The sequence below is a fragment of the Fomitopsis serialis genome (assembly GCF_022376445.1).
Source record: "Fomitopsis serialis strain Sig1Antser10 chromosome Unknown B0H18scaffold_39, whole genome shotgun sequence".
Classification (NCBI taxonomy): domain Eukaryota; kingdom Fungi; phylum Basidiomycota; class Agaricomycetes; order Polyporales; family Fomitopsidaceae; genus Fomitopsis; species Fomitopsis serialis.
In genome coordinates this window covers 146,470-173,893 of record NW_025954999.1, presented here as the reverse complement: position 1 = coordinate 173,893, position 27,424 = coordinate 146,470, and the positions used below count along the sequence as shown (strand labels likewise).

General features: G+C 57.0%; 9 protein-coding genes across 9 annotated transcripts; 5 read left to right on the top strand and 4 right to left on the bottom strand.

The window, feature by feature from the left end:
• Positions 1 to 433: 433 nt before the first annotated feature.
• Positions 434 to 1,535, top strand: B0H18DRAFT_1085431 (uncharacterized protein; the record flags this gene model as incomplete). Its single annotated transcript, XM_048031918.1, has 6 exons — positions 434 to 511; positions 562 to 622; positions 646 to 668; positions 731 to 962; positions 1,011 to 1,165; positions 1,218 to 1,535. 6 exons carry the CDS (start codon positions 434 to 436, stop codon positions 1,533 to 1,535), a joined length of 867 nt encoding a protein of 288 aa, XP_047892697.1.
• Positions 1,536 to 1,766: 231 nt separating this feature from the next.
• On the top strand, positions 1,767 to 3,720 carry B0H18DRAFT_1011111 (NAD-binding protein). Its single transcript, XM_048028968.1, has 9 exons — positions 1,767 to 1,897; positions 1,964 to 1,986; positions 2,059 to 2,206; positions 2,270 to 2,291; positions 2,354 to 2,620; positions 2,681 to 2,741; positions 2,798 to 2,819; positions 2,868 to 3,311; positions 3,365 to 3,720. The coding sequence occupies exons 1-9, from the start codon at positions 1,823 to 1,825 to the stop codon at positions 3,416 to 3,418; spliced, it is 1,116 nt and encodes a 371-aa protein (XP_047892696.1). The 5' UTR covers positions 1,767 to 1,822; the 3' UTR covers positions 3,419 to 3,720.
• A 928-nt stretch (positions 3,721 to 4,648) lies between these two features.
• Positions 4,649 to 5,823, top strand: B0H18DRAFT_1011109 (uncharacterized protein). Its single transcript, XM_048028967.1, has one exon. The coding sequence runs from the start codon at positions 5,052 to 5,054 to the stop codon at positions 5,664 to 5,666; it is 615 nt and encodes a 204-aa protein (XP_047892695.1). The 5' UTR covers positions 4,649 to 5,051; the 3' UTR covers positions 5,667 to 5,823.
• Positions 5,824 to 6,995: 1,172 nt separating this feature from the next.
• Positions 6,996 to 9,195, bottom strand: B0H18DRAFT_1011106 (major facilitator superfamily domain-containing protein). Its single transcript, XM_048028966.1, has 7 exons — positions 8,754 to 9,195; positions 8,423 to 8,690; positions 8,275 to 8,365; positions 7,945 to 8,221; positions 7,652 to 7,891; positions 7,472 to 7,599; positions 6,996 to 7,410 (listed from the first exon to the last, which is right to left on the bottom strand). Exons 1-7 carry the CDS (start codon positions 8,947 to 8,949, stop codon positions 7,252 to 7,254), a joined length of 1,359 nt encoding a protein of 452 aa, XP_047892694.1. The 5' UTR covers positions 8,950 to 9,195; the 3' UTR covers positions 6,996 to 7,251.
• A 285-nt stretch (positions 9,196 to 9,480) lies between these two features.
• On the top strand, positions 9,481 to 10,418 carry B0H18DRAFT_1119782 (putative substrate-binding transporter protein; the record flags this gene model as incomplete). The annotated part of the gene is made up of 3 exons (XM_048033986.1): positions 9,481 to 9,531; positions 9,600 to 10,059; positions 10,129 to 10,418. 3 exons carry the CDS (start codon positions 9,481 to 9,483, stop codon positions 10,416 to 10,418), a joined length of 801 nt encoding a protein of 266 aa, XP_047892693.1.
• A 395-nt stretch (positions 10,419 to 10,813) lies between these two features.
• Positions 10,814 to 13,120, bottom strand: B0H18DRAFT_1119781 (uncharacterized protein; the record flags this gene model as incomplete). The annotated part of the gene is made up of 7 exons (XM_048033985.1): positions 10,814 to 10,996; positions 11,053 to 11,538; positions 11,598 to 11,732; positions 11,791 to 12,031; positions 12,089 to 12,601; positions 12,665 to 12,920; positions 13,003 to 13,120. The coding sequence occupies 7 exons, from the start codon at positions 13,118 to 13,120 to the stop codon at positions 10,814 to 10,816; spliced, it is 1,932 nt and encodes a 643-aa protein (XP_047892692.1).
• Positions 13,121 to 14,933: 1,813 nt separating this feature from the next.
• B0H18DRAFT_1011096 (uncharacterized protein) lies at positions 14,934 to 16,020 on the bottom strand. Its single transcript, XM_048028965.1, has 3 exons — positions 16,000 to 16,020; positions 15,256 to 15,931; positions 14,934 to 15,195 (listed from the first exon to the last, which is right to left on the bottom strand). The coding sequence occupies exons 1-3, from the start codon at positions 16,012 to 16,014 to the stop codon at positions 15,041 to 15,043; spliced, it is 846 nt and encodes a 281-aa protein (XP_047892691.1). The 5' UTR covers positions 16,015 to 16,020; the 3' UTR covers positions 14,934 to 15,040.
• A 5,861-nt stretch (positions 16,021 to 21,881) lies between these two features.
• Positions 21,882 to 23,771, top strand: B0H18DRAFT_401228 (uncharacterized protein). The gene is made up of 7 exons (XM_048037927.1): positions 21,882 to 21,945; positions 21,997 to 22,191; positions 22,243 to 22,403; positions 22,457 to 22,886; positions 22,948 to 23,066; positions 23,121 to 23,582; positions 23,641 to 23,771. The coding sequence occupies exons 2-7, from the start codon at positions 22,164 to 22,166 to the stop codon at positions 23,686 to 23,688; spliced, it is 1,248 nt and encodes a 415-aa protein (XP_047892690.1). The 5' UTR covers positions 21,882 to 21,945; positions 21,997 to 22,163; the 3' UTR covers positions 23,689 to 23,771.
• A 669-nt stretch (positions 23,772 to 24,440) lies between these two features.
• Positions 24,441 to 26,416, bottom strand: B0H18DRAFT_1104912 (uncharacterized protein). The gene is made up of 8 exons (XM_048032628.1): positions 25,819 to 26,416; positions 25,605 to 25,760; positions 25,468 to 25,546; positions 25,300 to 25,408; positions 25,226 to 25,245; positions 25,104 to 25,156; positions 25,007 to 25,047; positions 24,441 to 24,956 (listed from the first exon to the last, which is right to left on the bottom strand). The coding sequence occupies exons 1-8, from the start codon at positions 26,032 to 26,034 to the stop codon at positions 24,647 to 24,649; spliced, it is 984 nt and encodes a 327-aa protein (XP_047892689.1). The 5' UTR covers positions 26,035 to 26,416; the 3' UTR covers positions 24,441 to 24,646.
• Positions 26,417 to 27,424: the final 1,008 nt, after the last annotated feature.

Below are 27,424 nucleotides of genomic sequence, written 5' to 3'. Positions count from 1 at the left end.
ATGCGAAGAACAGATGATAGCTTCATGACAGTCACCGGGAACAGCACTTCCGAGTCAACTGTCGAACATGCAACGGAAACCACTCCTTGTGGAGAACCGTTTCGGAGCACATTTGGGATCCAAAAGATTGACGAAGATGTTATATTTTCGGTCGACGAATTTCGTTTTTTGGTAATTCGTTGAATATCCTTCGTATTTTCGGCATACCTTCGGACTTCAAACATGCTCCGAAACGGTTCTCTAACCAGGAGCGTTGTTCATTGCATGTTCGACAACCAATTCCCAAGTATTGTTCCCGGTGAGTAAGTATTCAACTCGTGGCCATGGGAAGAGTAGCAGCTGTTTGAGGCCTAGTGGCCGAGATCTTGGCCCGATACAGTACTTACGGTGCAGCCACAACAACTTGCTCCGCTCTCCTTTGCTAGTCTCGCTCATGTCCTTGCCGTCGACGACCACGACAAGACACCAGCTAGTGTCTGCGCTCGGTCCAAAGGCGCCTCAGTACTGGCATGTTTGCGCGAATATCTGACAGCGCACATATCTCGTACCGAATTCGACGAGCAAGTCAAGGCACTCCTCGAGACTACGCAACTATGTTCGTGTCCTAGTAGACATCGCCTTTGTTCTCCTGACATTTTCATGTAGTGCAGCTGCACAACTCGCTGATAGTATCTCTCTTTGACACCTCCGCACATCTCGCACCGCCCACACCGCCGCCAGACCTCCCAAGCCACCACCGCGGAAGCGGCGACGAACACTACCGTACCAGGGAGCGGACAGCTATGACACGGCGACACTTCGCTCAGACAGGTTGAAGAGGTGGACGGTTGGGCTGGGAAGGCGGGAGCGGGAGCGCGTACGGCAACTTGAACAATTCGCTGTGCCACTGGAGTCGCGACCTCAGCAATACAAGGACGAGATTGCTGCCGACCGAGGAATTCAGGTACTCCAAGAACGTGGAGGTACGTGGCTGTCGAGTTCCTCTGACTGTACTCTAACATACTCGGCAGAACCTCCAGGGAGTAGGCTGCCACTGCAGTTAGCTTCAATATCTCGGGGGTTCACCTTGCAACATATCTCTGACCGTATGAACCTTGTGTGTGCGCAGAGCAACCTTGGCGCGCCCTCGAGACTCGTTTCACAACTCATGATGCTTGGATTCGAGGTGAGCTTTCCTGTCGTCTGCGCCGTTTGTGCGAATTCATTCCTTCGCGCAGGCGAAGCTCAAGCAAATCATCTCTCAAGCACTCTCCCTTACTTCAACGTCGCACGCCATCACCTCCATTCAAACCTCTGGGAAGAAAACGAGCAGTTTCATTCTTCCCGTCTCCGCCTTCGAGACCCTTTTCACAGTCTCGCCAGCTGTGCTGCCAAACAAGTCAGCAGCGGCCATGCGAATGGCGCTAGGCGACAACGATGGGGTCGAGGAAGAGCTGCCATTGCGAGAACGTGAGACACACGATCAACGGTGGCAGCTGCTTTCCCTGCTCAGCGAACGCAGTACTGTGAAAGAAGCTTTACGGGCGTTGAGATAGGGCATGTGGCCTTCCTGGATAATAGTCGGTGGGAGTATGTACGACAGGAGGGAGCAGGTGACGCTGCAGTGATGCACTGTATTTCATGTACTTACCTCGATACCCATGATCGCAGCGTCGAGGGTCGAATGTTGACTTGCAGAGCTTTGCAGAGATTGGCCCTGAGCCGGCATCCGGGCCGTTCCTGACCTGTGCTTCCGACGGGCCACCGTACGTCTTGTCCTCTGACCAGTATATAAGGCTGGTGGACGTTGTGTCCCCGTTACTAGAACTTGAGCACCGCAATTATGGCATCGACTCAAATGTTCGTACTGCGATGGGGTGTTGTCTCCACTGGCCGAATCGCCATGGAATTCGTGAAGGTCCGTGTGGCGGCAGCAATGTTATCAGATCGTTCTGAATTTTCTGATTCGTACCGTATACGTTAGGACTCCTTAGTGGATCCTGCTACGTGAGTAGCCTTCTGCGACATATCTGTCGAGTTCTTCGGGCAGTCTAATAGGTTCGAACGTTCTTTGCATAGGCGTGGAACCGTCGATGTTGTCCACAAGGTCGTAGCGGTCGGGTCTCGACATGGCGCAGTGCAGAAGGCCGTAGACTTCATCGCCGCACACGCGAAGGGGAAGCCTATCCGTGCATACGGAACATACGAGGAGGTCTTCACAGATCCGGTGCGCGCCTCCCACTCCGAGTCATGCCCGCCGAGACGCTCACTAGTGCAATGTTGAACACAGGATGTCGACGCGGTCTACATCGGTGCGCGGGTGTACCATTATACGAAAAACCTGCAGGATGGACTTACCTTTATTTTGCGGAAGGTTCGCCACACACGCAGCATTACACGAACGCTCTCGCCGCGCTTCTCGCAGGCAAGCACGTCCTATGCGAGAAGGCGACCACATCCAACGCAGCTGAGCTGCGGCAACTGATCAAGATTGCCAAGGAGCGCAAACTGTTCTTCATGGAGGCGATGTGGACGCGGTTCCAGCCTTTGACCCTCGAGGTGAAGCGCATTGCGGAGGAGGGCACTCTAGGCGACCCAGTTCTTTTGCACGCAGACTTGTCGCATGACTTCGACATTGACAGTAAGCCAAGTCACCAAGTATCTTCCTATGTTGGGAGTTATAATTTCGTACATCGCGCAGACATCCCCAAGTCTCACAGAATGATGGACCCGCACCTGGGCGGAGGAGCGCTTCTCGATCTGTACGTTCTCTCGCCTATCGCTGAATATGTACTTACTTACCGAGCGTACCTTCCAGAGGTCCTTACCCCATGATCTGGGTATGATGGAGGTTGTATTCATTGCGTGTTCTGACGACCCTTGCCCAGGCCGTGCTCGCTCTTTATGAGCACCCCTCAAACAAGAAGGCCCTCCCCACCTCTGTTAGCGCGTCTATGGTGAAGACACTACAGACCGGCGTCGACAGCAGTACAAGCTGGATCGTTAACTTCACCGAGACACTGAAGGCTCAGGCAGTCCTCACGTGCAGTATGACGCTGCCCACAGCACACTTCGGTGCGACAATTCGGTACCGCAACGGGAACATCATCATCGGCACTCCAATCTTTAAGCCGTCACATTTCGTCGTCCAGTACTTTGATAAACCAGGCAGCGGCGTCGTGGTTCGCGAGGAGAAGCGAGCCTTTCACTATGTGGGTGGAGGATGGCATTTCGAAGCGGATGAGGTCGCACGGTGTGTTCGGGATGGCAAGATTCAGAGCGAGCTATGGGGCCATGATAAAAGTCTCCTGCTGATGGATACCTTCGACGAGGTACGCAGCGCGTGCGCTTTATTCGCAATAGGGGCTCTGACCTCGCATTCTAGGTTCGCCGTCAAGGAGGGTATAAATTGCCCGACGGCGTCGAGAAAGTGCTGTAAACCAGCTTGAAGTATGGTGAACGTCAATACCAAGTGCGTGTATGATAGGTATCCTTGCATCCGACGCAACAATGGAGTCTTGTCTTGCTGGCGTCAATGTGTCGAACTACTGCACCTTCCTTTCTTGGCGATGGTATTCCAGTGCACTCGGCCGCGGACCTCAGCGAGTCCGTGGTTCGTTTGCCTGTGACACACAGCATGGCCGACCGTGCGATTCCTCAGCTTGTCTTCGATTGAGAACTTGATAGGCGGTCATACGGAACGGCGGCGCTTCAGCGAGTATTATCGGCATGTGGCCTCACACGCCCTCCGTACAGTGCCAGAGCTTACCAAGCGAGACCCTTGTGGTGCCCATGCTTTGCGAATGATGAATAGCGGCTCGGCTCATGCGAATTCACTGCGCCTATAGCGCTGAACGAGATGACGGGAGGATGTCTTTTTGCCGTTGTACTTATGCGCGTTCCACGTCATGCATGTTCACATCGCGTAGAAAGGTGACTATGACCCGGACATGACCGAAAGATGTACAGGTGTACGTGATTGCACATCGCCCAATATCATTTGTGTGGATACATGGAAGCTAAGTTGTACTGCATCTGCTCAGGGCCTTAGTGACGTACAACTGTGGCCGCTTAAACGAGGGTTGACGCTATGAACAACGAGGCCTCACTGGCATAGGAGTGAGATGTGTTCGCATCGATCTCAGGGTTCAGTACTCAGTCACGGTAGCTGTTGATGCCGTCACGTCGCTCGCGGTGCGGTATCCATACTAGTTTGTTTGTAATCCCGTTTATCGTCATTTGAGGGCGAAGCCCTATGTAGACTCGAACAATACACATGTACACTACTGAGGTTCGATTCGATGGTGTCTAGCTGATCATTGGCTCAGTGCGCCTCCGTAAAGGTGACTTCGCCGGATCCATACTAGTACTGGACTAAACGGAATACCGACCGGGGTAAGTTACCCTTGGTTAGGTCTCAAGGTGCGCATAGAACGCAAGGACATGCACTGAAGGGATTCATATAACACGGTACTGTAGGACCCCTTGAATCTCGAGGAGGACGATGAGGTGAGGAGGTGAGGAGGATGACGAGGACGAGGACGAGGAGGGGATGTCCATCTAGTCGTACAAGACCGTAAATGTCACACAAGGTAGGACGCCCTGATATCGACAGAATCTATCCCAATACTCTCAAGCGCAAGATCTTGACCCTGTAGCTTCAATTGTCGATGTGCAATTGCACCCTATCATGCATGCATTTGATATCGAACTTTGTATCTAGGGACTACGTTCGCGTATTTAGACCTTATCATGCGGGCGTGCGGTATGATACATGAAATAGGAATAGAGACTGTGGCATGATCGAAGAGGGATGAATGAGTCGCGCTTGCTATCCAACACAGTGGGTTTACGGAGCGCTGTAAGAATTAAGTGTTTCCAAATTGGACTAGTGCATGCCGGGTGCGGCCCTCTGGGCTACCCGATCCAAAGAAAACTCCTAGGCCTGGGGAACAACGGATGAGCTGTAATCCTCGGCATGAAGAAGCTGGGGGCGACGTGCTGCGGCTCGTCTGTTACTCCCCTTTGGAAGTCGACGCACCTAGAATGAATGCAGCTTCCCGCTGGCGCATATGAAGTCTGCTCCCGCGCCGGAAAAGTTGCCGTACTCATCTGCCGAGGGAGAGGCGTCAACGTTGAGAATTAGAATCCCCGTGGACAGCGCCTGCTGGCCGCTGATTGGGGTAGAGAGAACTCGGAATTGTGCGACATGCATCTGTCACATTTTGTCTTGCTCGGAAGCTGACCGCGGCGGGAATTGTGCTGCAAGCCCGCTGGCGCATAGATGCCATGCCAGCTCAGCGACTCGATACGACGTCTGCAGCCCCCACGCGCTGCGTACGAGGACACTGCTGAGCACCGTGAGTGGCTTGTCCACATCCCGAGCAGAGGTGCCTTGCGTCGTGCGAACGGCTGGCGCATCCTGCGGGCCGTTGCCAGTCGTAGCACAAGGCGTGTCCGCCGTCGGTGAGGACAATGCTCTTCCGGATGCGCTTGGTGATGGTGTCGAAAGAGCTGTCCCAGGTCTTCTCGGCGTCGCAGGAGTAAATATGGTGCTGATGGCGGCCAAGGCATATGGCGCAAGCGGAACGAACCGACCCGCCTGCGCCGCTCGGAAAAGACGGCGGTTTGCGGCTAGGGTAAGGTGCCGATGTCCTTTTTCTATTTGGCTTGGTGCGAACAGCTGAACCATCGACGGAGGCGTCAGCTCCACGATGGGAGGAGGGGCTCTGCACTGGGGATGCTTGGTCGAGGGACACGCGCAGCGCGTCCCAATGCGCGTCGTTCACTGCATCTTTCGCCGCTCGATCTGCCTGGTAGACGCAATGGTAAGTGTCACGTAAGATCTCCTCCGAGATGATAGAAATGTCCCAGGCACCCCGATGGGATGGAATGGCGCGATGCCACCTCTGCCGTTGCTCTGCCTGGTAAGTGAGCAGCGCGCGCGCGTCCAGCGGGTCGTGCGACTGCCTGGATGGATGGACTCGTAGGTTGTTCCAGAGATCGGCGAGCATGCGTACTCGGTCCCAGGCCCAATCTGCTTGTCGCATCGCGACCAAGAACCTCGGGGCGGCTTCTTCGAATTGAGTCCATGTGAGCTCGCTATCAGGGATGAGATCTTTCGCGCGTTGCATTGAGGCGGCCGGTACACAGGAGATAGTGCCATCACTGTCGCACATCCATGTCATAGCTGGTACGTCGTCGACGGCTTGCGCTACTTCCGCGGCAGCTGCATCCAAGCCTCGGTTGGTGTAGTAATACATTGCGATGTACTTTCCCTCCTCGAGTCGACGGACGGCGTACGGCGCGGCGAGTGGAACGAGTGTTCCTCGTGGAATAGGACGGTCCGGGATAGGAACGTACTTCAGGTAGTCCGCGCCCCACTTCTTCTTCAACTCGTCTATTTCCCCACGACGTCTGGCCGCCCCGGCAACCAGCTCTTGTTCGGGCAAAGCTTGAGGGAAGGCAAGCGCAGCGTGTTCAGCGCTCCAACCCATGTCAAGGAGACGCTGCTTGCTCTCGGCATCCTCCTTGCGCTTGTAATAGTCGGGAGTTGCTAGCGTGTTTGAGTCGACAAGTATCTGTGGCATTACTAGTATGGTATGGTATGCTTCTGCAGCTCAGATACAAAGGTTCAAACCGGTTGTTTGTAGCTCTGAAGTGAGCACGCTGGAGGAGAGGGTTGGTGCGCAAAGAGAGGCGCTGCGCGCTTAACTCAGTAAGTAGACCGGGTTGATACTTACATAAGTTGTTTTACGTTTTGAGTTCCAACCACCATACCTTCCAATAATCGGACGTAACCGGATGACCCCTGGTGGATTCAGCGCGTACGTGTCGACCGGATTCGACGATTCCTGTGCCACCAGCGAATCTATTCGCCAGGAAGCCCTCTGCCGGATTGTTTATGGGGCTCATGGGGCCAGGTAGTTGAAGTCATGGTGATTACCAGAACCAAATGCCGTCGAACGCATCCGCGTTGAAGAATCACACACAGGCAACACCGTAGTAAGTTCATCGGTACGCACTATGGAGTATGGACATCCGTCAATTGCTGAAGTATTATAATAGGAAGGGACTAAGGATAGTTCGTGCTGTACATGCGGATTCGTGTTTCTCTATGTGAAATGTGCGAGAGGAGCCATGCAAATGTTCCAAACCACGCAGCCCGGATCTTGAGATGCGTTCTACTGAATGTTTGCTGCGCATCGCGTAGATAGTCCATACGACGACCGCGTCCGATATCCAAGGAGAGTGGATGTACCGTTTTCATACTTACACCTTCGCGAACAGCTTCTTGCTGAAGTGCAGGCGCACAGGCACAAGGAGAAGCGACGCTACCATGGGCGCGAGCGCACAGAACACGATCAGGTACTTGTACGCTTCGCGGCTGTCCTGGGAGATCCCGTTCGCACTAGACGTCCCGGCGATGATCTAACAACAACGCGTCCACGTTAGTCATCTGGTCAGGCGGGAAGCATGCAATTGTACGCACTCGTGCACCGATGGGTGAGGCGAACATGGGCGGGATGACGTTCATGAGGAACTGAATTGCCGCGGCGGAGCCAAGACGCTCCATGCCGACGATCTTCGCTGACGTTGGCACAGACAACGCCCAGTACGCTACGTGCACCTTCAGTACCCGCAGCTTACGACGAACCTTCGCAAAACTCACCACCACTGAAGATGCCCCAGAGAACGCCGAAACCCATCATGTCGCCGAGGTTCTTCGCGACGAGCCACACCGCAAGGACCATGACACCCGAGAGGAAGTTGAACGAAATCATGACGTTGAGCACACCCCAGTGATCCGCAACTCTGCCCGCGAGGACACGTCCGATGGAGTTGACTGCAGCTGTGACAGACAGGACAGCGGAAGTATTCGGGCCCGAGATGCCCAGCGCTGTGCAGTAGCCTGTTCACCGAAGAATGAGCATCAGCGAAGCGGGGCACAAACAATCGACGTACCTGGGATGAAGAAGATGGGTGTGACGTAGCCGAAGAACTGGAGGAAGGCGAAGACGAGGTACAGCGGGTACATGGGCACCCTCAGCACGCTGAGATCGAAGACCTTGTACTGGACTTGCTTCTTGGAGGCGACACGCTGGCGGAGTAACGCGAGCGAGACCATCCCGCAAACGAAGCAAAGGAACCCGACGATGCGGAGGGCCCAGGGGATACCGAGGTTGTCGATCGCAGTTTGCACAATGGGTGACAGAATGACGGCTCCGATACCACTCCCAGACTAGACGATTGTTTTCAGTAGCCACATCCAGAGCGCAAGTGCGAATGACTTACGCTCGCAATACCGGTAGCAAGACCACGGCGCTTGTCGAACCATTGGGAAGGAAGGCCGATAGCAGGAATGTAGGCCAGCGAGCTTCCGATACTACAGGAACCTCGTAAGTGCTCTGCATCACGCGGGAAGTTCATTATCGATACCGACCCGAACATAATACCCTGGGAGAGGAGAAGCTCCCAGTATTTGGTGGCAATGGATGCAAGCATAAGTGCGACAGTCATCATGAGCACACCAAGTAGAATGGGGGCGCGGATGCCAAACTTGGCGACAAGGATGTTGCCGAAGGGGCCAACCGCGAAGCCGAAACCCACGGCAGTACCACCGACGAAACCGATCTTGAACAGGCTCACGTCCAGAAAACGCGAGTCGGACCTAGTTGTGTATGCGTCTTGGTAGATACCCCAGACGTTTCCTGAAGTGGAATGAATACAATGAGTGGCCGATACTGGAGCAATATAGTCCTCCGCCAACTTACCGGTACCAAAGGCCATGAAACTGGCCAGGAAGGTGGCAACAACCGTCATCCAAGCGTCGAGGCCACCATCCGGAGGCGGCGCCACTTCCTCCTGGACTTCCTCCTCTTCCTTGGAGGCTTCCTGTGACCCAGAAGAAGGGGTAGCGTGCTTCTCCTGCTCGAACGAGCTCTTCATTGTTGGTGCGGCCGAGCTCATGATGACGATAGCGTTGGTCGCGGCGGGAGAATCGCGGTGGAAGAAGAGCACCTAAACCGTCCGAGACTCTATACGTCGCGGTCATTTTATTGTATCGACCGTGCGGTAAGCTCGTTGTTCCGACGGGTCTCGGGGGATGCGGCGTCGTTGCCTACCTCGGAAAGCAGGGATTCGGGACGCTGGTCGGGGGCTCCAGCATGACGCGCACACGTGACAAAGGCGCGACGCGACGCGTCAAGCGCCCGGACATCCACCGGGGCATCCACGCATGGAGGCATCCAAGAGGCATCCCCGGCGCTGCATCTCCCGCCGCTCCTCGTCCGCCTTCCATCAGCGAGCTCGAAATCTTTCATTTGACAGTCGATCGTTACGGTTTTGCTCCATGGACTACCGCGGATAGCCGCATCGTCGGGGAGCTGCACATTCCCGCATCACCTCCGGCGCATCCGGACGTGCCATAACTTGCGCTCCTGCAACTTTGATGGGCAGTCCCGCCTGAGCGCTCCCCTGGAAGCCAGTGTTATCCCCGCCATGGAACCTGTCACCGTTGCCCAGGGTGTTATCGACCTCACATTCCACCAGGTCGGTGTCTGTCGAGACGATCAAGCCTAGTGCGCGCCCTCCATGCTGAGCATCTGTCGTTTTGATAGGTTGTCGCAGCCGTAATTCGTGCTGTGCTCGCGAAACATGGAGTGACCATATCCGAAGTTATCTCCAAACCGCACGAGCAGGCCTTCATCGACCTGCGCGAGGGCCGCACCCAGATCCTCGTCGGTTGGCTCCCCGGGTCGCACGAGACGTACCTCGCGCCCTTCCGGAGCGACGTGCTCGTCCTCGGAGAGGAGGACGGGGCACCCGCTGTATACGACCCGTACTGCATCTGGGGCGTCCCCGACTACGTCCCGGAGGACACGGTGCGCTCCATCGCGGACCTCGCCAAACCGGAGGTCGCTGCGCGCTTCGTGCGCACAGTGCAGGGCATCAACCCCGGCGCGGGCATCTCGCGGTTCTCGAAGGAGATCATCGCCCGCTACGGCCTGACCCTCGAATTCGTCGACGGCGACATCCCAAAGTGCTGTGCGGCGTTCGAGGCAGCCTATTCAAACAGCGGTGAGTGGTCCCTCCTATCGAACGTGCTCTGTTCAGCGTGACTCACCGGGCATCCGGCGCACTATGCAGAATGGGTCGTCGTCCCGCTATGGCACCCGCAATACCTGCACGCGAAGTACAAGATCCGTGCGTTGGAGGACCCAGATGACCTCCTTCGGGCGCACAAGCCCGACGCGGCGCGCGTCATCGTCACAAGATCCCTTGCTGCGAAACTACCGACCGACACCGTCGACGCGCTCCGTAAGCTTCGCGTCAGCAACGAGGGCGTCGCACGGATGGACTATCTGCTCGCGGTGGAGGGGCTGAGTCCGGATGAGGCGGCTGCGAAATGGATCGAGGAGACCAGGCTGGAGTTCTGAATAGAGACGCACTTGTAGAATACAGGCGACGTCGACCGAACTGTTGTACAACCTATCGATAGAGGCAAACAAGTTTAGACGCAGCCTCGTTGGGGGGACCGGCGTAAGAGTACATCATACAGAAGTTGTTGTGAATGTCGGATTCATGTAACTTATGGACCGACGTAGACAGGAAAGGATGAAACAGAGAGAACATAGATACTACCTAATCGCTATAGTACATTCTATACGGAGTAATAACACGACAACGACAACACGGCAGGCCCAATCCACGAGCTTCACAGCGACATACACAACTGAGAGAACCCACCGACATACAGACAGTGGTACATGGAACAAATACACGTAAAATCATGGTAGACAAGTCCAACAGTCCACAGCTCGCAGCTCACAGCTCAACTCACATGGAACGGCGGGAAGAGCCACGTCAGGCCCGACCACTCCGCCTCGTTCAAGAACGTACGGAACGAGCGGCAGAACTGCGCGAACGGACCGCCCGCGCGCTCCTCCGGGTTATACTGACCTGGAGGGGTCCACGGCGCACTCCCGCCAGCATGGGCGATCAGCGTCAGCACGATCTGCGCACGCCACCACGTCAGCACCCTTGACAAGCCACGCGAAGGCCCACACGCACCATGTAGATCGGCATCGCGTTCTCGCACGCAGGCACCGGCGCGCCCGCCCCATGCGCCGGGTCGAGCGCGTCCCACGCATCCTTCCAGCGACGGAGCGCCGCCCCGAGCCCGCGTGCTCTCTGCACGAGCGCCGCGTCCAGCGCGTCCGATGTGGCCCCGCCCTCCGCGCACAGCGCGTCTGCGCTCTGGCGGAGGCGCAGGAGCTCGAGCACGCGCCCGAGCAGCGCGAGGATGAGGGTGAGCGCGGCCGGCGCGTCGGGGATCGCCGCCGGGCCCCCGCGCATGTCCATGAGCCGCCGGAAGAGCGCAGGGGGCGACGGCGTGCCGCCGCGCAGCTCGTCGATGCTCAGCAGCGCGGGTGTCCCCGCGAGGATCGGCTGCAGCGCGTCGAGGAAGAAGACGCCGTGCGCGAGGCGCGCGCGGGCCGTCGCCTGGCCTGGCGGCGCTGAGACGGACGGCTCAAGGACGCAATACCGGCGGACGAGCTAGGATCGATGAACCAAATGAGCATGGCAAAGAAGCGGCAAGATATGACGGCGCGCACCTGGACTAAGGAGCCGTGGAAGACGTTGGTGAGATCGCGGTAGTTCTTCTCGTGCTGGAACGCGCCGAGGAGCTGGTACAGGAATAGCGCCTGCAGCATCGCGAGCGCCTCCGCCTCGTCTAGCCGGTGAGTGGACTGATGACGCATACAATGAGCATGCCGATCTGTCAGGGTCTGGAAGGCTGTCACGCACCAGCTTAGTGATGAGTGCTGTGCGCTGGACGAGCATTACGGCAGTGGCCAGGCGACGGTGGGCAGGCACCCCGTCGTACATTGCACCCACACAGCAGACCGCAACGCCCAGGGCAGGATGCAGCGTGTTGAGATCGACCGAATGTAGGCCAAGAAGAGGCCAGTGTCGCTCGAAATGGCCTGCGTAGAGCGCCGGGTACCGAGCACGCATCGCGGGCGTGAAGAAGCTTGCAGGATCGTTCCTGTCGTGGATGAGTCAGCGTTCAAGTCTAGAGGGTTCCCTGTATGCGCGAACACACCTGCACGTCGAGACTGTGGGCAGTTGCATATTTCGCGGGGCAGGACTCGACCGCCCTGAGCTAGGGGCCGATGAAGCATGGTACTCTGAATCACTGCTGGGCCAATACGTCGACGAGAGCATCTCCAGAGTCGGGCAAATCTCGCCTGAGGGGCTCATCGAGTCGGGCATGGACCTTCCACTCGAGCTTAAGTCCGAGAGCGGCGAGTGGTGCGTAGCGGATCCCATCGAGGGTAGCGGGACAGCCATGGGTGCAGCAGGCCAAGGATTCGCTGGTCCCTCCGCGAAGGCCGTGCTGAAACCGAGCAGAGGATCAAAGCCGAGAAAATCGCTCAAGTTTACTGGGAAATCGCCAAGCGGTGGAGGGTTCGCGGCAAAGAAACTGAGATCAGGAAGATCGACGGACATGGCCTGGTCTGCAGACATGGGGTTCATGAGGTCCGATTGCATTGGTGTTTGCGAGTCAGGGAGTGGCTGCGGCCGCGTCTCCGGTGGAGGCGATAGACTGCCGTTGCTAGAAGCTCGTGCTGCGAGGTGGCTCAGATGAACGTAGAGTGCGGGGGAGATGAAAGCTTACCGGAAGAAGTAGATTGAGGCTCGCATCGAAGTCCCTTTGCTCGGCACCGGGAGCACGGAGACTCCCGGTCGCATCGCATCTTGGAGGAAGCGCATGCCTTGCATGCCCGAGGCGGCGGTGGGGCCAGCACAAGGCCGCGATGGTGTTGGTGGATGTGCCTCTGGAGAAGGTCGCTGGAGGATCCGGTTCGTGAGTGCCTGAACGCAAATACGGTGGATAGCCCTGAACGTACGTCCGTGTGAACTGCTCGCGGCAGCTGGGGCATTCGTGAGGCGTCAGGCCGACATCTGTGTCAACGCTGTAGGAGCGATCGAAGGCAATATAAGGGCGCGGCTTACGGGTTCTGCGGTGCCGCTGGAGGTTCTGCCGTCTGCTGAAGGTCGAGGTGCAGTCGGGGCACTGGTAGCGGCTGAGGCCCTCGCCTGGCGACTCGCTCGGCACATGGTCGTGAGTCATGGATGGCGGGCTCTGTGGCGAATGTCAGAGGTAGCTGAGCAGGATGTGACGGGATCAGGAGGCTCGATGAGATGTACAGGCCTCAGAGTGAGCAACCACATAGCTGCGCGCTGCCTCCTAATAATAGTGTCCAGACTGACGTCGCCCTTCTTTGGGACATGTCACAGTCACTCCCAGTCACACTGCCAGCGCCTCTCCCCGCAATACCGCCGGGTTCACGAAATGCGGCGATGGCACCGACATGGCATGTACTCACCGCCAGGATGCAGCTTTGCCGCTCGCCCTCCCGCTGACTCTCTTAATTTGTAGCAGCCGGTGGAGGCCGGGCACTCTTACACGCCCGAGAATCGCAGGCAAAGGATTCAGAGGGACAGTACGCGCCCGCCAGTTCGTTTTAGAACCACTACTTGCTGTGGCCCGGAGGTCCGCTACTCACTTCGCATTCCAATGGAATTACAAAATTCAAGGTGGAGTGCTCGCAAGTCGCCGATCGCACTCTACGAGTCGGCGGCTTGTGCCTTTCCGCTCTCGCTCGGCGTGCGTCTCTACAGTGAGTGCGAATACTCGATGTACTCGAGGACCAGAAGCTAGGCTACGAGAGCTTGTCCACACATATTTGTACAAACTGACAATCAACGCCATCCCATATGAGCCATAGTATGTGACTGGGCGCAATTGACGCGCCAAGAAGATCTATATTCGTCGACGTCCTTGATGGAACTCACACTCGCTTTCCGAGATCTGATTCCGCGACAGGCCACAGCGCTAGCGGCGTTTGCCGCCAGGGACGGACGGCAAACACCTAGGCAACCTTGGCGACCCGACCCGGCAGCCACCCAATGAAATACAGTCGTCGTTTGCATAAGTATTGATTTGACGGTCGGCATCGCAAGATTCACCGCCCTCGTCTCCGCGTGGGTGGGCGAAGAACTGACGGAGGCAGACCAAAGTCTAAGAGGCTTTGTGGGTGCAGCGTTAGCCGGAGCGGACGCGGACGCGGAGGAAGAGAGTCGCTGGGAGGGCGGGCTCGCTGTCCGCGATTACCCGTTTCGTAGACTCCAGGCCTCGGACTCAAATGTCGGACAAAGCTGCCGCATGGGTGGCACATACAACGGAGATGTCGGGATTCAAACCTACACAGGTGGCAAACCACAGGGCCGTGTTCAAACAACGTCAGATCAGTAGGTACGTAGGGGGATATAAGAAAGCTAAGGTAGGAGACAAGTAGGAGAAGAGGCGGACACCGTCCGCTGCGACGTTCAAACGACTGTGGTTGTCGGCCGTTTGTCGCCGAAGACGACTCCTACGCAGTAGGCCGCCGCTACTAGGCGCTCGCTCGCCGATACTTACGCTCGGTGGGCGCTCGGGCCTCCTCCGGGGCTGGCTCGGAAAGTCCCGAACTCATACCGATGCCTACGTAGTACCGTGACCGATGCTATCTACGGTTGCCCGGTAGTCCGAGGCTCGGGACTTCTTCCTCCTCCGTGTCGCACACTTCATGTCCTTACCAACTCGCGCAATACTTACTCATTTTGTGACATCACTCATGGATTCTACGCGTCAAAAGTAACAGGGTGGAAGTGCTAGCAAGGCAGGAGTAATGGCTGGAAGTGCGAGGGACTGAGTCGACAAGTTCAAGGCTGGCATGCCCGAGTCAGTGCAGGGTTCAGAACTTCAGTGCTTCGGCGAGTACGTGGTTATGCTACAGGAGGCTGTGTAACGCCTCAATAATAATTGCCAAGCAGGCTGTCTCTTACGTTGATGACATGCATACACCTCATATGCGTATTGAAGAGCACAGCATCGCTTCATGTCAATAGGTAAGAGATGCTCATCTATATGATCCCGAAACACACTAAACTCTATTACAACAAAGACTCGATCTATATGTGCATGCCAAGGCGTAGTCTCTGCGTCTCATCAAGCCCGCCCAATATCGGAGACAGTCTTGATGAACGACTCGAAGAAGGGGTCCATAAGCGCCGCCGAGGTGTGCATGATATTGTGGGTCAGCTGGAAATTCATCTTCCCGCCATACGTCCACAGGTGCAGGCACGGTGTGTCCGGGATGACCTACAGTGATACGCGAAGTCAGCACACGCACATGCTCGCCCAGGAACCAATCGCACGCACCTTCAAGTGCAGACTCACGTCCGCGACGCGCAGTTCGCCCACCGTTTCGCCGAGTGCCTCATCCTTCGCCTTCACGGCATACACCGCGGGGAGCTTCTTGCTCCAGTCGCCAAGACTGCTCAGCAACGGCAAGAACGCGGCGACCGGCGCGTTCGCCGCCTCCGGCTTCGCCGCCGCGTCAAGCGCCGCGTCCAGAGTCGCCTGCGAGTCCGCGAGGTAGTGCCGGATGAAGTGCCAGAACCACGGCGAGTCAACAAAGTCGACATGGCGCTCCTTCACCTGCCGTGCGAGCGCGTACAGGGCGTCTTCGCCCTCGTCCACCGCCGCGCGCGGCACGCTCAGGAACGTCGGATAGTGCCCCACGCGCACGGCCGCCTCGCGCGGTCCGTCGGCGGCCTTGGGCGCGCGCGACAGGAGGTCGATGGGGAGGTGGATCTTGAAGAAGAGGTTCTCGTCGCCCTCCGCCTCGGGGGCTGCCTTCGGGCCGAACCTGATGGCGGTCATAATCAGCGCCGCGGAGCACACCTGGGTGACGGTTACGCCGTGCGCCTTGCACCCGCGCAGAATCGCCTTCGTCGCGTCCTCCTGCCAGGTGTGCCGCACCACCCGCGTCACCGCGATGCTCTCCGTGGACGGCCCGTCGGGGTTAATGCCGAATCGGGGCTGTCGCAACACCAGGTCAGTGTCAGACGAACTCGACAACCGCTCCGCGAACGTAGACTCACACGCAGCGACGGCACCATGAGCTTGTCATACGCCATCCTCGCCGTCTCCCGCTGTTCCTCCGAGGCATCGTCCGGGCCGGGTATGATCTCCTCCAGAGGGCAGGCCATCTCCCGGGGCGAAGCGATATGCTCCAGGATCTCACGTTCTGCCGCGCCGGGCACTGAGAGGAGCTCCAGCAGCTGCCGCGAGAGGCCGAGCAGGCCGAACGCGTCCGCGACGGTGTGCGACGCCTGCAGCCCGAGGAGGTACTTGCCCGCGCCGGTGCTGTACCACGCGACAGTGCACGTCGACTCGCGCAGGTCGATCGTCTCCGCGGGGTCCACGCCGCCCCAGCGCGCGCGGAGCGCGTCCGCGCCCGCAGACAGGCCGGAGCTGCCGACCGCGGCGAACTCGAGCTGCGCGCGGACCTGGCGGAGCGCGTGCGCGGCGGTGGTTGGCGGCGCGTGCACGAAGTCGTACCCGGTCGCGGTCGGGACGATGCGCACGCCGAGGAGGGGGTGTCGCAGGCGGAGGGCAGCCCACGCCGCGCAGACGTCCGCGTCGGAGATCGGGCCTGTGTCTGTGCCGTCGACGGTGACGAGGAGGAACGGGTCGGCGCAGCCGCGCTCGCCGCGCATGCGCAGGAAGTATCGCTCGGTGAGCCCGAGAGGACGAGTGAGCACGAGCATCGGTGGGACGCGGAGGAGGTGTGCGGCGGTGAGTACGTGGGGTGTTGGTCTGGTCTGATCAGGAAGGCTAGGTCAAGCTGCCGCGAATATGACAGCTCGAGACTGGCAGGGAGATACTACATACCGCCGCATGCGAAGGAAGTCCTTGGGCTGCTGGTCTGAGCGCGATGTCCACAACCTCCGCGTAGTGGATCGTCCGGACGTGGCCTTCGGCCGATCCCCATGATAGGAAGACGCCCCCACATAGCCCTCCGTCAATCCGGGGCGCCTGTGGCCGTGTTCTCGTACCCGCGACTGATGCGGTGACGCCGCTGCGACTCGCTCGCTTACCACCGACCAACCTCTCGGGCTTTGGGAGAGATGCTGCATACGGAGATCGATCGAACAAGAATTGCGGGAGAATGCGGTTACGACCTCTCTCACCTCCACTCGCCGAAGCGTTGTCGTGGCCAACCAGCTCGTGAACGCGCAACAACTTCTGCATCGTTGAATTATATCGTGTTCCAATCATGACGCAAGTGAGCGCTTCCCCTGCACATTGTTCACTTGATGGTATGTGTTCATAGCTCAGCTGAGTGACGCAGAACGGAAGCACCATTCACGTTAGCCTTTGGTGCAACCATGTCAGCAATTCAAATGTTCTCACCCGAACCCATGTCGAGCAGGACAGGCCCACCACACGTGGCTTCTCACATTAAAGTTGACTTTTGGAGAGTAGGATAGTCCTTCGTGGCGTCTAGCACGCATTCCCGAATTAGGACCACACTTCGCCCGCGAAGCATTGGTAGTCTATCACGCATGACTTCGTTGCCTCAGAGTTTCTAGGTAGATGCTCGACGTCAGACGATAGACAATAGCCGAATGAACCGCCGTGATCTCTCCCCCACACGATGAGAACTTCCCACTCTGGGCTGCGGAAGTGAATGCGAGGTTCCTGACTACATGGTCTAGGGATGAGGCCATTCCGCCGGCCAAGTATCGCGATATGAAACGGACGTACCCGTAGCGCGAGTCCCCAAGCTCCCGGGGGGATGCGGCGCAGATTACTGTCGATGTGACACAACGAGGAGGGCAACGTCTGAGAATTCAGAATTATTGCCACTCATTCAGCTGCTGCCAGTGGGTATGGCCATGTGACAGACCCATGTCTCCTTGTTCGTATATCCCTTCGTTGTCATTTGAGGGAGAGGCCCTAAGGCTGAAGACTCTATTTATCTATGTACATACTTATAAAATCATTATTTATTGGCTCGGTGCGCCTCTGTAGACTCGGTGACTCCGCCGAACGGGATGACAACACCGTAAGGGACTGAATGTTATTATAGTAAGGTTATTACAGAAAGACCGCTTCTCGCAGCGCGCGCGCGAAGAGACTTGGCCTGCCAGCTGTTGTGGCCCACTTATCACGCTTCTTCGGGAAGCACGGTCTCTCGGCGAGGTACTGTTATAGTAACTTGACATAGCTATAGTGTTCGTTGTAAGGTTCAAGCACAGTATGCGGAGTATGATGTGGGGTAAAACACGGGGTTTCGGGGACGCGCGCATTGAGGGAGTGTGCCGTCATGCAAGTTCATCGTCCTCCGTAACTGGCTGAAGGTCCTCGTGCCGGATGTACCGTTCGCAGTGCGAAGAGACGTTGTATTCGCTCGTGTGCGCCACTGCGGTGGCTGTGCTGGCCTGGTGCTGGCGGCTCTTCGTCTGCCTTAAGCTTCTAGTACCTGGGCCTGATCGTGGTCGACGTCGACAGTGCGAATCGCACCGGGCCGCCAACATACCGCAACGCCCGATTATAATTAATGACAAGGGAGATCATCAATGTTTGGCGAGTCCGAGGCCATTGTGGCAATGGTCGGGGATCATCCGCGTTACTGCATGCCGGGCGCCTCTTGCCTCGGGGATTATCCGCGTCTGGCGCCACAGCATCCCAAGTCTGTACGCGCTGTCACGGAGCCTCCAAGCCACACCATCGCTCGCTGGATACACGTCTGCGTTCTCCAGGCACGTCTCTGGCTGTGGAAAGGTCAGCAATGCTCTTAGCAGCCTGTAGGAACCAGAATCCTTCGAGCCGCCCCCTGCGCTCGCGCACAGACCAGCCACCACATACTTCGTCGTTGCTCGGTCCTCGACCGTCTGTGGATAATATTGCTCCTTGATGGAAAGAACCACGATAGGACACTCCGACTCTGCTGTGCAGCTCCGCAAGCGACCATATTGACCGCGCATATCTCCGAGACCGAGGCGGTCTTATCGCAAACGCAGTAGTCTGCCGAGGCGGGTCCTCTTGGGATTGAAGGCCATCACGCACGTTGAGCGAAGTCTCTTGCCAGATTCCCACAACCACCTTTCTGACAGATATGACAGACCGATTGGCATCGGCCAGTATCCAGGAACTCGGAAATGCGAGACGCAGCCTGGTCGCTGGACGCGTCGTGGCGCGAAGGTGCCGTAACATGGGAAGGCGTCTTGGAAGCAGAGCGTCAAGGAGCGTGGTGAGTGTGTGTTCCAAAGGCAAAGTAGCGTGGTGATTCGATGTCTGGCCACTCAGTCGGCTTTCGCCGTGTCACGGAGATGTCACTGCACTGTATAGTATGTCCCGGCACTGTCGGGCGACAGCACACGAGACGGAGCGCGCACGTTTGCCTTGGCATTCGACCTCACTGGTACGTGCAGCCACCGCGCACTTGGCACCTGTTCCTTGCAGGGACAGAGGTTTGACACCATTGGCTTCTGCCTGCCTACATAGCTCATTTCTGGGCCCATTAGACATGCACTCGAAACAGTGACCGAAGCTTCTACCCCCGGTCGTGATGCAAACGAACTGCAGATATTTAATGAAACCTGGCACCTTCAGGGGTGCATGCATGGAACTGCCTTCGCTTGGTACAGAGCTCGATCGTTGTCTGGAACTTTGCTTCCGCATTGGATTCGCTAATGACTACTCCGTTAGGCAGGTTTGTGCAGCTTGCCATCGGACTGGTCTCCGGCACGCAACGTGCTCCTTTTCCATTGCGTCGGACGAAAGCACTCCGCCGCCGCTCTTGCCATCCAACATTCGTAGCTCCATCAGGGAGAATGGAAAGGCTATCATGGCTCTCGCAGCGGAGTCTGCGCCGGTAGTTGTACTTCCCATGGCGCAATGAGGCATGCGGACACGAGTCAGTCTGGCACGGCCTGCCTCGGCATTCTCCCCAGAATGCTTCGCCGCCGGCGGGACTGCGCTTTGGTCGTTCTCATTCAACGCCGTCATTGTTCTCTGATCTTCCGAGTATTCGGTAGGTGAAATGCTGCACTGCGGCCACAACTTCGCTATAGGGAGAAGGTCGCTTGCGTCAGTTGCGTGTCGTCAGAGCGCATCTCCATCACATCTGGCGGGCGGGATTAACGATCGGCGAGCCGTAAGTACTGATTGTGGCGCGCATGCCGTCGCTTCTGTGATCTAAGATGGTCCCCGCGCTAACCCAGGATCGGCCCCTACATCTGGACGTTCTGTCCTCGCATCCTCGAGCCGCCCAGGTCAGTAAGCTGTCGAGCACGCAAGTAGCTGGTCAGTAAGCTACCTCGCTGTGACGTTCATCCGTGCGACGGGCATTGGAATCCGGCCTGAAGGCTACCGGACTCCTTCGGGCGTCTCAGTATGCTCTGCGCCCTCCTGTCGTTACAGGGAATCTATTTTGACATCTGCTCCTAAGTGCCGCCGATTATGGAGGGAAACGCGGTGGCGATTCATCCACGATGAGGCGCCCACACAATGGGCGCTTGGTGCCGCCACAATGGTTCTGGATTCGCAGGGATGCTCAATGCTCACTTGCAGGGTAAGTGCAGCGTTCATCCATTTCAAGCGGTTCTGATGCAACGTGTGGATCAGGGCATGGTGACTCGCATACTCATCAGAAACGTTTCATTATTGGTGGCGTTCCGCGCTCATGGGGATCGTCCGAATCAACAGCGCAAGTCAATGGTGGATCGCAGTATCCGACAGCGCTGGCAGCTGCGTGTCACAGCGATGATTGCGGCAGTGCCGCCAGTCATTCTGGGTCGTAACTTGACGAAACAGTCGCCAAAACCAACCACCTCGGAGCCGCACGTCCCTCCGGCATCTACATCTGAGAACCGAATTGGAAAGAGATCGCCTGGGCACCAACCTAGCGAACAGCCATCACCCTTTCCGACATGGTGAGTACAGAGTCGGAGATCTCCCACTGCGGTCCGACCGGGGGATGTCCTTCTCGAAATGATGCCTCCTAACCGCTCTCCGATACCGTTGTCCTTCACGGGAAAGTGACGGTTTTTTTGACATCATGGTGGAAAAGGAGGGGTCCAGCCCTCTGGACTGGAGGTACAAAAGCAAGCCGGATTTGCGGTAGTCCTCCTCAGCGAACTTGCATCTTCAGCCCCGCAGCCGTTACATCCTCTCAACTCACACTAGACACTTCACCGCTTCATAGACAAGCCAGCCATGTTTGCCACTCCCAGCCAATCCCGCTCTCGAACGACCATGTTGCGCCGGTGTCCCTACCCCCAAGGGCGAGATCCGTGTGCACCCAGCAACCTTCCGCGTCGCTGCCCTCTTGGCGTTCAGAACGTACTTTTCCTTTGCGCATTGCGAGTAAGTGCTCGAGCTTTCATGCGATGTTGTTCAGCCCTCATTATTTCTCACAGAATGGAAGGTCGCCTACCACTCCGGCAAGAGCTTCAACCGTGCGGAGCAGCTGCCTTACTGTGAGTATACAGTCGACTTTCGACCGTTGCATTTGTGCTGATGGCCTCAAAGTCTCCCGTATTCCCGACGAGGATGTTCTGGCTCGTTCGAGTCCGTCGTAGACGAGACGTTCTCGACACCTGAGGACGCCGGGCTCAACGCGCTCGCCAAAGATATCTTGGGGCGCTTTGACAAGACCTACAGCATCCCTACCATCATCGCTCTCCTCGGGGAGGTCGAGGAGCTAAACGCCCGCGGCCTCGAGAGCTTGGGCGGCAAGCGCTTCTCCGTCTTCTCCCCTTCGCCTGGGTCCTCGGTGGCAGCTACTCCACGCTCCCCCGCGTCTAGCAAGATGAACCTCAGTCTCGTCGACGAGAAGCTCGCCGACCAGTACTCGAGCGGTACTGAATCCCCGACATCGACGTACTTCTCCCTCGCGGCGCTCCCTACGAGCTACTTCTTGTTCAACGTCATGGCTAACCCGGAGCGCCTCTCCGTCACCTGGCCGGAAGAGTTCGGCACTGACTTCCTCAAGCACCACGAAGATTGCGCAAGCGCTCCGCGATGAAAAGCGCGATCCCTCTTTCGTCGACTACATCGTGAGTTCCATGGAAACATGACTGGGTTGCGCCATACTAAGTAATTCCCAGGCTTTCCATCTCGGGTATCAAATGTTGAACCAGGGACAGAACCCCTTCAACCCGCTCGAGGCGCGCTTCCTCGGCACCGTGGGCTTCCGCAAGGACACCCAGACCTACGTGAGTCTCACCGATCCGGAGATGGCCACGTCTTCGGCACCACCCGCAAGTCGCGGTGGATGCGCGGCGCTATCGTTCACGTCGAGCGTAAGTGATTTGCTCTAGGCCATCCTGTCGGTAGCTGAGCGTCATTTTTAGATCTCGAGCGCCCCCAGAACCTGCCGCGAGACTCGATCGAATCCTACCGCATCCCGTCTATTCTCGACTTCGCGCGCACCCGCCTTCACACGGGCTCCGAGTCGCCCAACACGTACTTCGTCGGCCGCGCGCTCCGCGACAGCAAGGACCGGACCTTCGAGGTATGTTCGCGCGACTCACAAATTATTCTCGATCGCTCATAGAATCACTGCAGCATGACTTCATCAAGGTCGTCAACACGACTTCGTCGGCAGCTACGGCAGCCTTCCAGCTCGGTGCTGCGGAGTGCAAGGTCGCCATGGACGACTTGAAGGCTTCGCAGATGGTCGCCTACATGCGTTCCCTCGCCGGCCACGCGCTGCGCAACCACCGCCAGTACTTCAGCGCCGCGTTCAACCTGAACACACCTCTCATCGACGACCTGAACCTCGACGCCGAGGGCAAGCCGACGATCATCACTGAACAAATCGCCATCGGTCGCCGTGGCATTGAGCTCGCCGCTCTGGGCGGGTTCGACAAGGTCACCTGGGACGGCGCGTCGGACACGTACCCCTCGCAGTGCATCATCCTGCAGCTCGGATTCCAGAACGCTCTGGAGCTCGTGCACAGGGCTCACTCTGTTGGCCTGACCACCTACATGTCTGGTAAGTTCTCTGCATCCTCCACAATTGTATCGAATGCTCATCAGTACCTCCATCGAACCAGCCGGCTTCAAGTTCGCTCAGATCCACGACGCGGTTGTCTCCGGTGTTGACGGTATTGGTATCGGTGGCGCTCAGATTTTGCGCTACATGGATGGCCGCACGGGTATGCACGGTCCCTACGTGAGTGCACGTTACTCGATAGTCACGAATTTCCCTAACAACGCTCTGCATTAGACCGAGGAGTTCATCGACAAGATCTCCGTCGCTCGCGACAACGCCGCGAACTCTATTCGTGGCCGCGGTGTGCTGCTCCTCGCTCGTCTGGACCAGATGCACTTCGAGGGCTCGCTCACCGCCGCCGAGGAGGAGATCCGGGAGCCGTTGTACCAGGCGCTGTACAACGTCAACGAGGACGACATCCACGCCATCATCGAGGACTCCCCGCTGCTCTGGGCATCATGGCCATCCCGCAAGATGGCGAACGTCCCTGGACGGCTCGTGCCCGCCGCATCCTTCGCAACCCGGAGCCGCTCCTCCGCACCGGCGCGCGCGTCTTGGCTGACGGCGAGGAGCGCTGGGCGGACTTCGTCCAGAGCCTTGCGAACCTCGTCGAGGAGAACGACGAGTACGGCATCTACTCGTACTCGCTCTGCGAGCACTGGAAGTCCTTCCGCCGCAACTACCGCGTCTCCGTCGGCGAGTCTCCGATCGTCCAGGGCGAGACTCGCATGGGGCTCAAGATCACTCCCCTCAGCAAGCCGCTCTAGATAGCCTAGCGTTGGGATCGAGCTCACGTTGTTGAACGACTACATAGATGGACTTTGCCAGCCTGATCGAATGTTTTTCTAGCCGCAGTGTACATGTCTTCCTCCGACCCATCCATCACATGTTCTCCTCGTCATCATCATTTGTTTCCTAGAGTCAGTCATGCACCAGACACGGTAGATTGTAGAGCGTCCGGGCTTAGATGAATGTATCTACAGGTGGTACAATATCTCATACAGAGTTACCATCGCACATTTGCAGTGACAGTCGCATCGGCATCAGAGACGTAAAATCGGGCCTTCGCTAGTATCAGGGATCGAGCAAGTCAATAACCCTGGCAATGCGCATGCCTGCGAACTGATTGTTTGGAATCTTATGTACGCCGGCGTCTGTGCCAGTGTCAGCGTCATATTCGGATACTTAGTCTAAGTCAATATGACATCGCCAAGGGTATCTGATGCTCTGCTCGATGGATCATGTCGACATTAAGTCCAGGAAATGGCGAGATCGCGACAGCACTAGTTTCAGTGACTTGGAGATGCAGCGTACTAAGTCTCAGATCTCAGATCTCAGCCGGGCTCGCCGACCAGGTACTGAGTTCTCGCAAAGGGCACCCTGACTACGCGCTCAGCTTCTCATGCACCGTATCCGAATGGTGAGTCGGACGGTAGAACCTGGGAATAGACTGTTTCGACACGTGAGGAGTGGGGACAGTCTGCGCCACATTTAATTCAACATCCATCCACTGTTAAAAACACCTAGAGTTGCAGTGCCGGCCTTGATGTAATTCTGGCAGTTACAAGGTATACAGGAGTGAAGGGGACATGGACGGTGTACAGCCTGACGTAACTGGGCGGTATGGACGTGTACATAGCTGCTACAGAGTCCATATGCGCCCCAGTCCGCTGCTATACTGCAGTGGCAGATACATATCCGTTTTTGGATCGATTCCTATGTACCAAGCATTTTTGCAAGCGGCGGGTGGCGACGCGCCGCTAAACGGATTTGTACTGCGAAGGCATGTCGTACTTGACCTCCTGGTTCAAGCCGTCGTCTTGGTGGACCACGGTCGAGATGTCGACAGCGACGGGGCGCATGACGTACGACTGGTCGACATTGCGGCGCGACTGGAGCCCGGTCGAAGACGCCTGCGAGACGCTGTTGTTCCCCTTCACCGCCCAGCCGAGGCCGACGCGAACGTTGATCATCATGAACGCGGTGCCGGCGACCTGGCAGAGCGTGTCGACGAAGTGAACTGCAGGTTGGAGTCCGACTCGTAGATTGCGAAGAAACGACGACGTAGACCTAAGTAATCAGGGTGAGATTCAGCGTGCAAATGAATAGGCCGCACGTACGTGTAGAAGCTGGCGCTCTCGATGATGGTGGCGAGGACTCGCTGTTCATGCCGTTAGATCTGTGCGTACACTCGTCTGGCACCTCACCGCAACATACCATCAATTCCCTCCGCCGTATGAATTGGCGGTAAGTCTGTTCGTACTCCAGACCTTGTAGGCGATCATCACTGAGCCACGATAAGAAAACCATGTAGTGATTCGACGCGAGAGTCGGCTCACCAGAGCTGTAGATGTTGGTGCTGTGGAGGTCTTAGCCGATGCCTCTATGAAGACAAAGATGTATAGACACTCACATAAACGTCGTGGCATAATCCGCGGTGATCCAATGCGCGACATCGGACAGGAAGATCGTGTCCCCACCTTTGAGTCGCGACAAGGTGTAGACAATACCGATACCAGAGACTTCGTCGATATTCAGTTTCTATCCGCTGCCAGTGGCCCATGATATGCTCGGTACTCACCGCAAAGACCGAGAATCGTCATGACCGGTACAATGACCACGTACCAATTGCGACCCCAGATGATCCATAAGCGGTAGGCCTTTCAGGACCCATCAGTGAGCATAATTCACACCGAGAAGATGGCAACAGAGGCGTACAATCATAATGTCCGCGGCGATCAAAGTGCCGATCAGGAAAGCAGTTTTCGCGACCTCCGTAGACTCAGAGAGGTTGGCGTAAAACAACAGCGGCGCCTGACCACCTTCAAAGATGACAAAGGCCTGGAATAGACGGGTGATCGTGAGGACCCAGTGCTGCACAGAGCCGCATTACGTGAGTATCCGAATGGTAGGAGAGCTACATAGTACTCACTGCCGTGCAAGTCAAGAATATGAACACGGATGTGATGAAGATAGGTGTCAAGACCCGCGACAGGCGACTTCCACCATAGGAGGGACTTGAGCCTGAGACATGGCTCAGATGTAGGTAGAAGAAGGTGAATGAGAGCAGCAGCACAATGCCGTAGAGCAAGCTCTCAATGCCGACAGTGACCAAGTTGGCCGAGATGAGTGTTACTCCATCTGCCATCGCGAACGGCTAGAGCGGCAGTGAAACTCGTACTGTACAGCACTGTGGGTAGCCCTCCGAAGGGGGGAGGAGGAGACTGCGAGTGTCTGCAGCATTGTCGTGATGCGCTGACTTTATCCTGGTGGGACACATTGATCACGGTCGCCGAGCGCTTCAGAAGGCTCAGAAACCGAGGGACCGTCAGAAGTTCCACCAACTAGAGCTGTGATGTTACGGTAAGCTGGATCATACTAATCTAGACTGGTGGGGCAAGACCCGGATGGCGCGCTTCTCACTGCGTTTGACCACGCGCGTCCGTCAGTCAAAATGTGTCGCACATGGAGGCTGCAGTGCCATAGCCTCCACCAATCTCTGGGCAGAACAATGAGTGGGCCCTGCAACGACACTGCGACTCACAGAGAGCGCAGGGCCGTAAAAGGAAATCGAAAGAAGCGGACGATCCGTAGATCCTGATTGCTCGGGTATCCTCTGCCTGCTGTGGTGTAGTCTCCGTTGCCGACCATAAAAGAACGACAAGCGCTTTTATGGCTGTGGTGCCAGTAGCGATGGAGTCCGGTATCGCTCTGCCTGCGGCTCAGCTGACACAGAAGACGGGAAGGGAATGTGATTGCTTCGCGGTCCGGTCACGGATGGGGGAACTGGCCGTGGCGGACGTCACCCGATTGATCTTGAGCTGTAGCAGAGGAAGATTGGAGGAAGAACTTCAAGAAGGCGAACAAGCTCTAGATGCTCGGGGCGGGCTCCTTCATAAATGGGATAGACTCCTTCGCGGTCAATGCAGAGGAACATACACTTAGTCCCCGTTGCGCAGCATGAACATGAGGCCTGAGGGCGGGCAAGTATCGGTGAAAAAGAGGAAGTTCTGTACGCCACCTGTGCTACTGCGTTAAAGCTGCTGACCTCGACGCCGAGTTGCAGTGCGACTTGAGTGCGACCCTGGTACGATCGATTCCCCAGAGTAGAAAGATGCGATCTACAAGCAATGCATGACCTAGATACCATCTCAATCAGCACGACAACCCCGCGACAACCTGTCCTCCTTAGCGGCAACTAATCAGTCACCGGATGAGTACTTACGGTTTTGGGTACGTCGTCACGTCGAAGCTACCGCGCGCCCCAACAGCACAGCTTCTTGATGGTGATGGTGATGCTAAATTGACTACCGGTCCCACATTTCTACCATTCGGACGGGCCTCTTGGGGGTCTGTGTAAGACATCACGCGCATATGCAGCTGGTACTTACCAGTGAGACGATTATTAGTATGATACGAGGAGTACGCCAACAAACCCTGTACGATACATACCTTCGTGGCCTGCCTAGACGAGACCTTTGAATTGGCAATTGACTTGCAAGCCTTGAATGTACTTGTTGTGCTTGGTCCTTGTATAA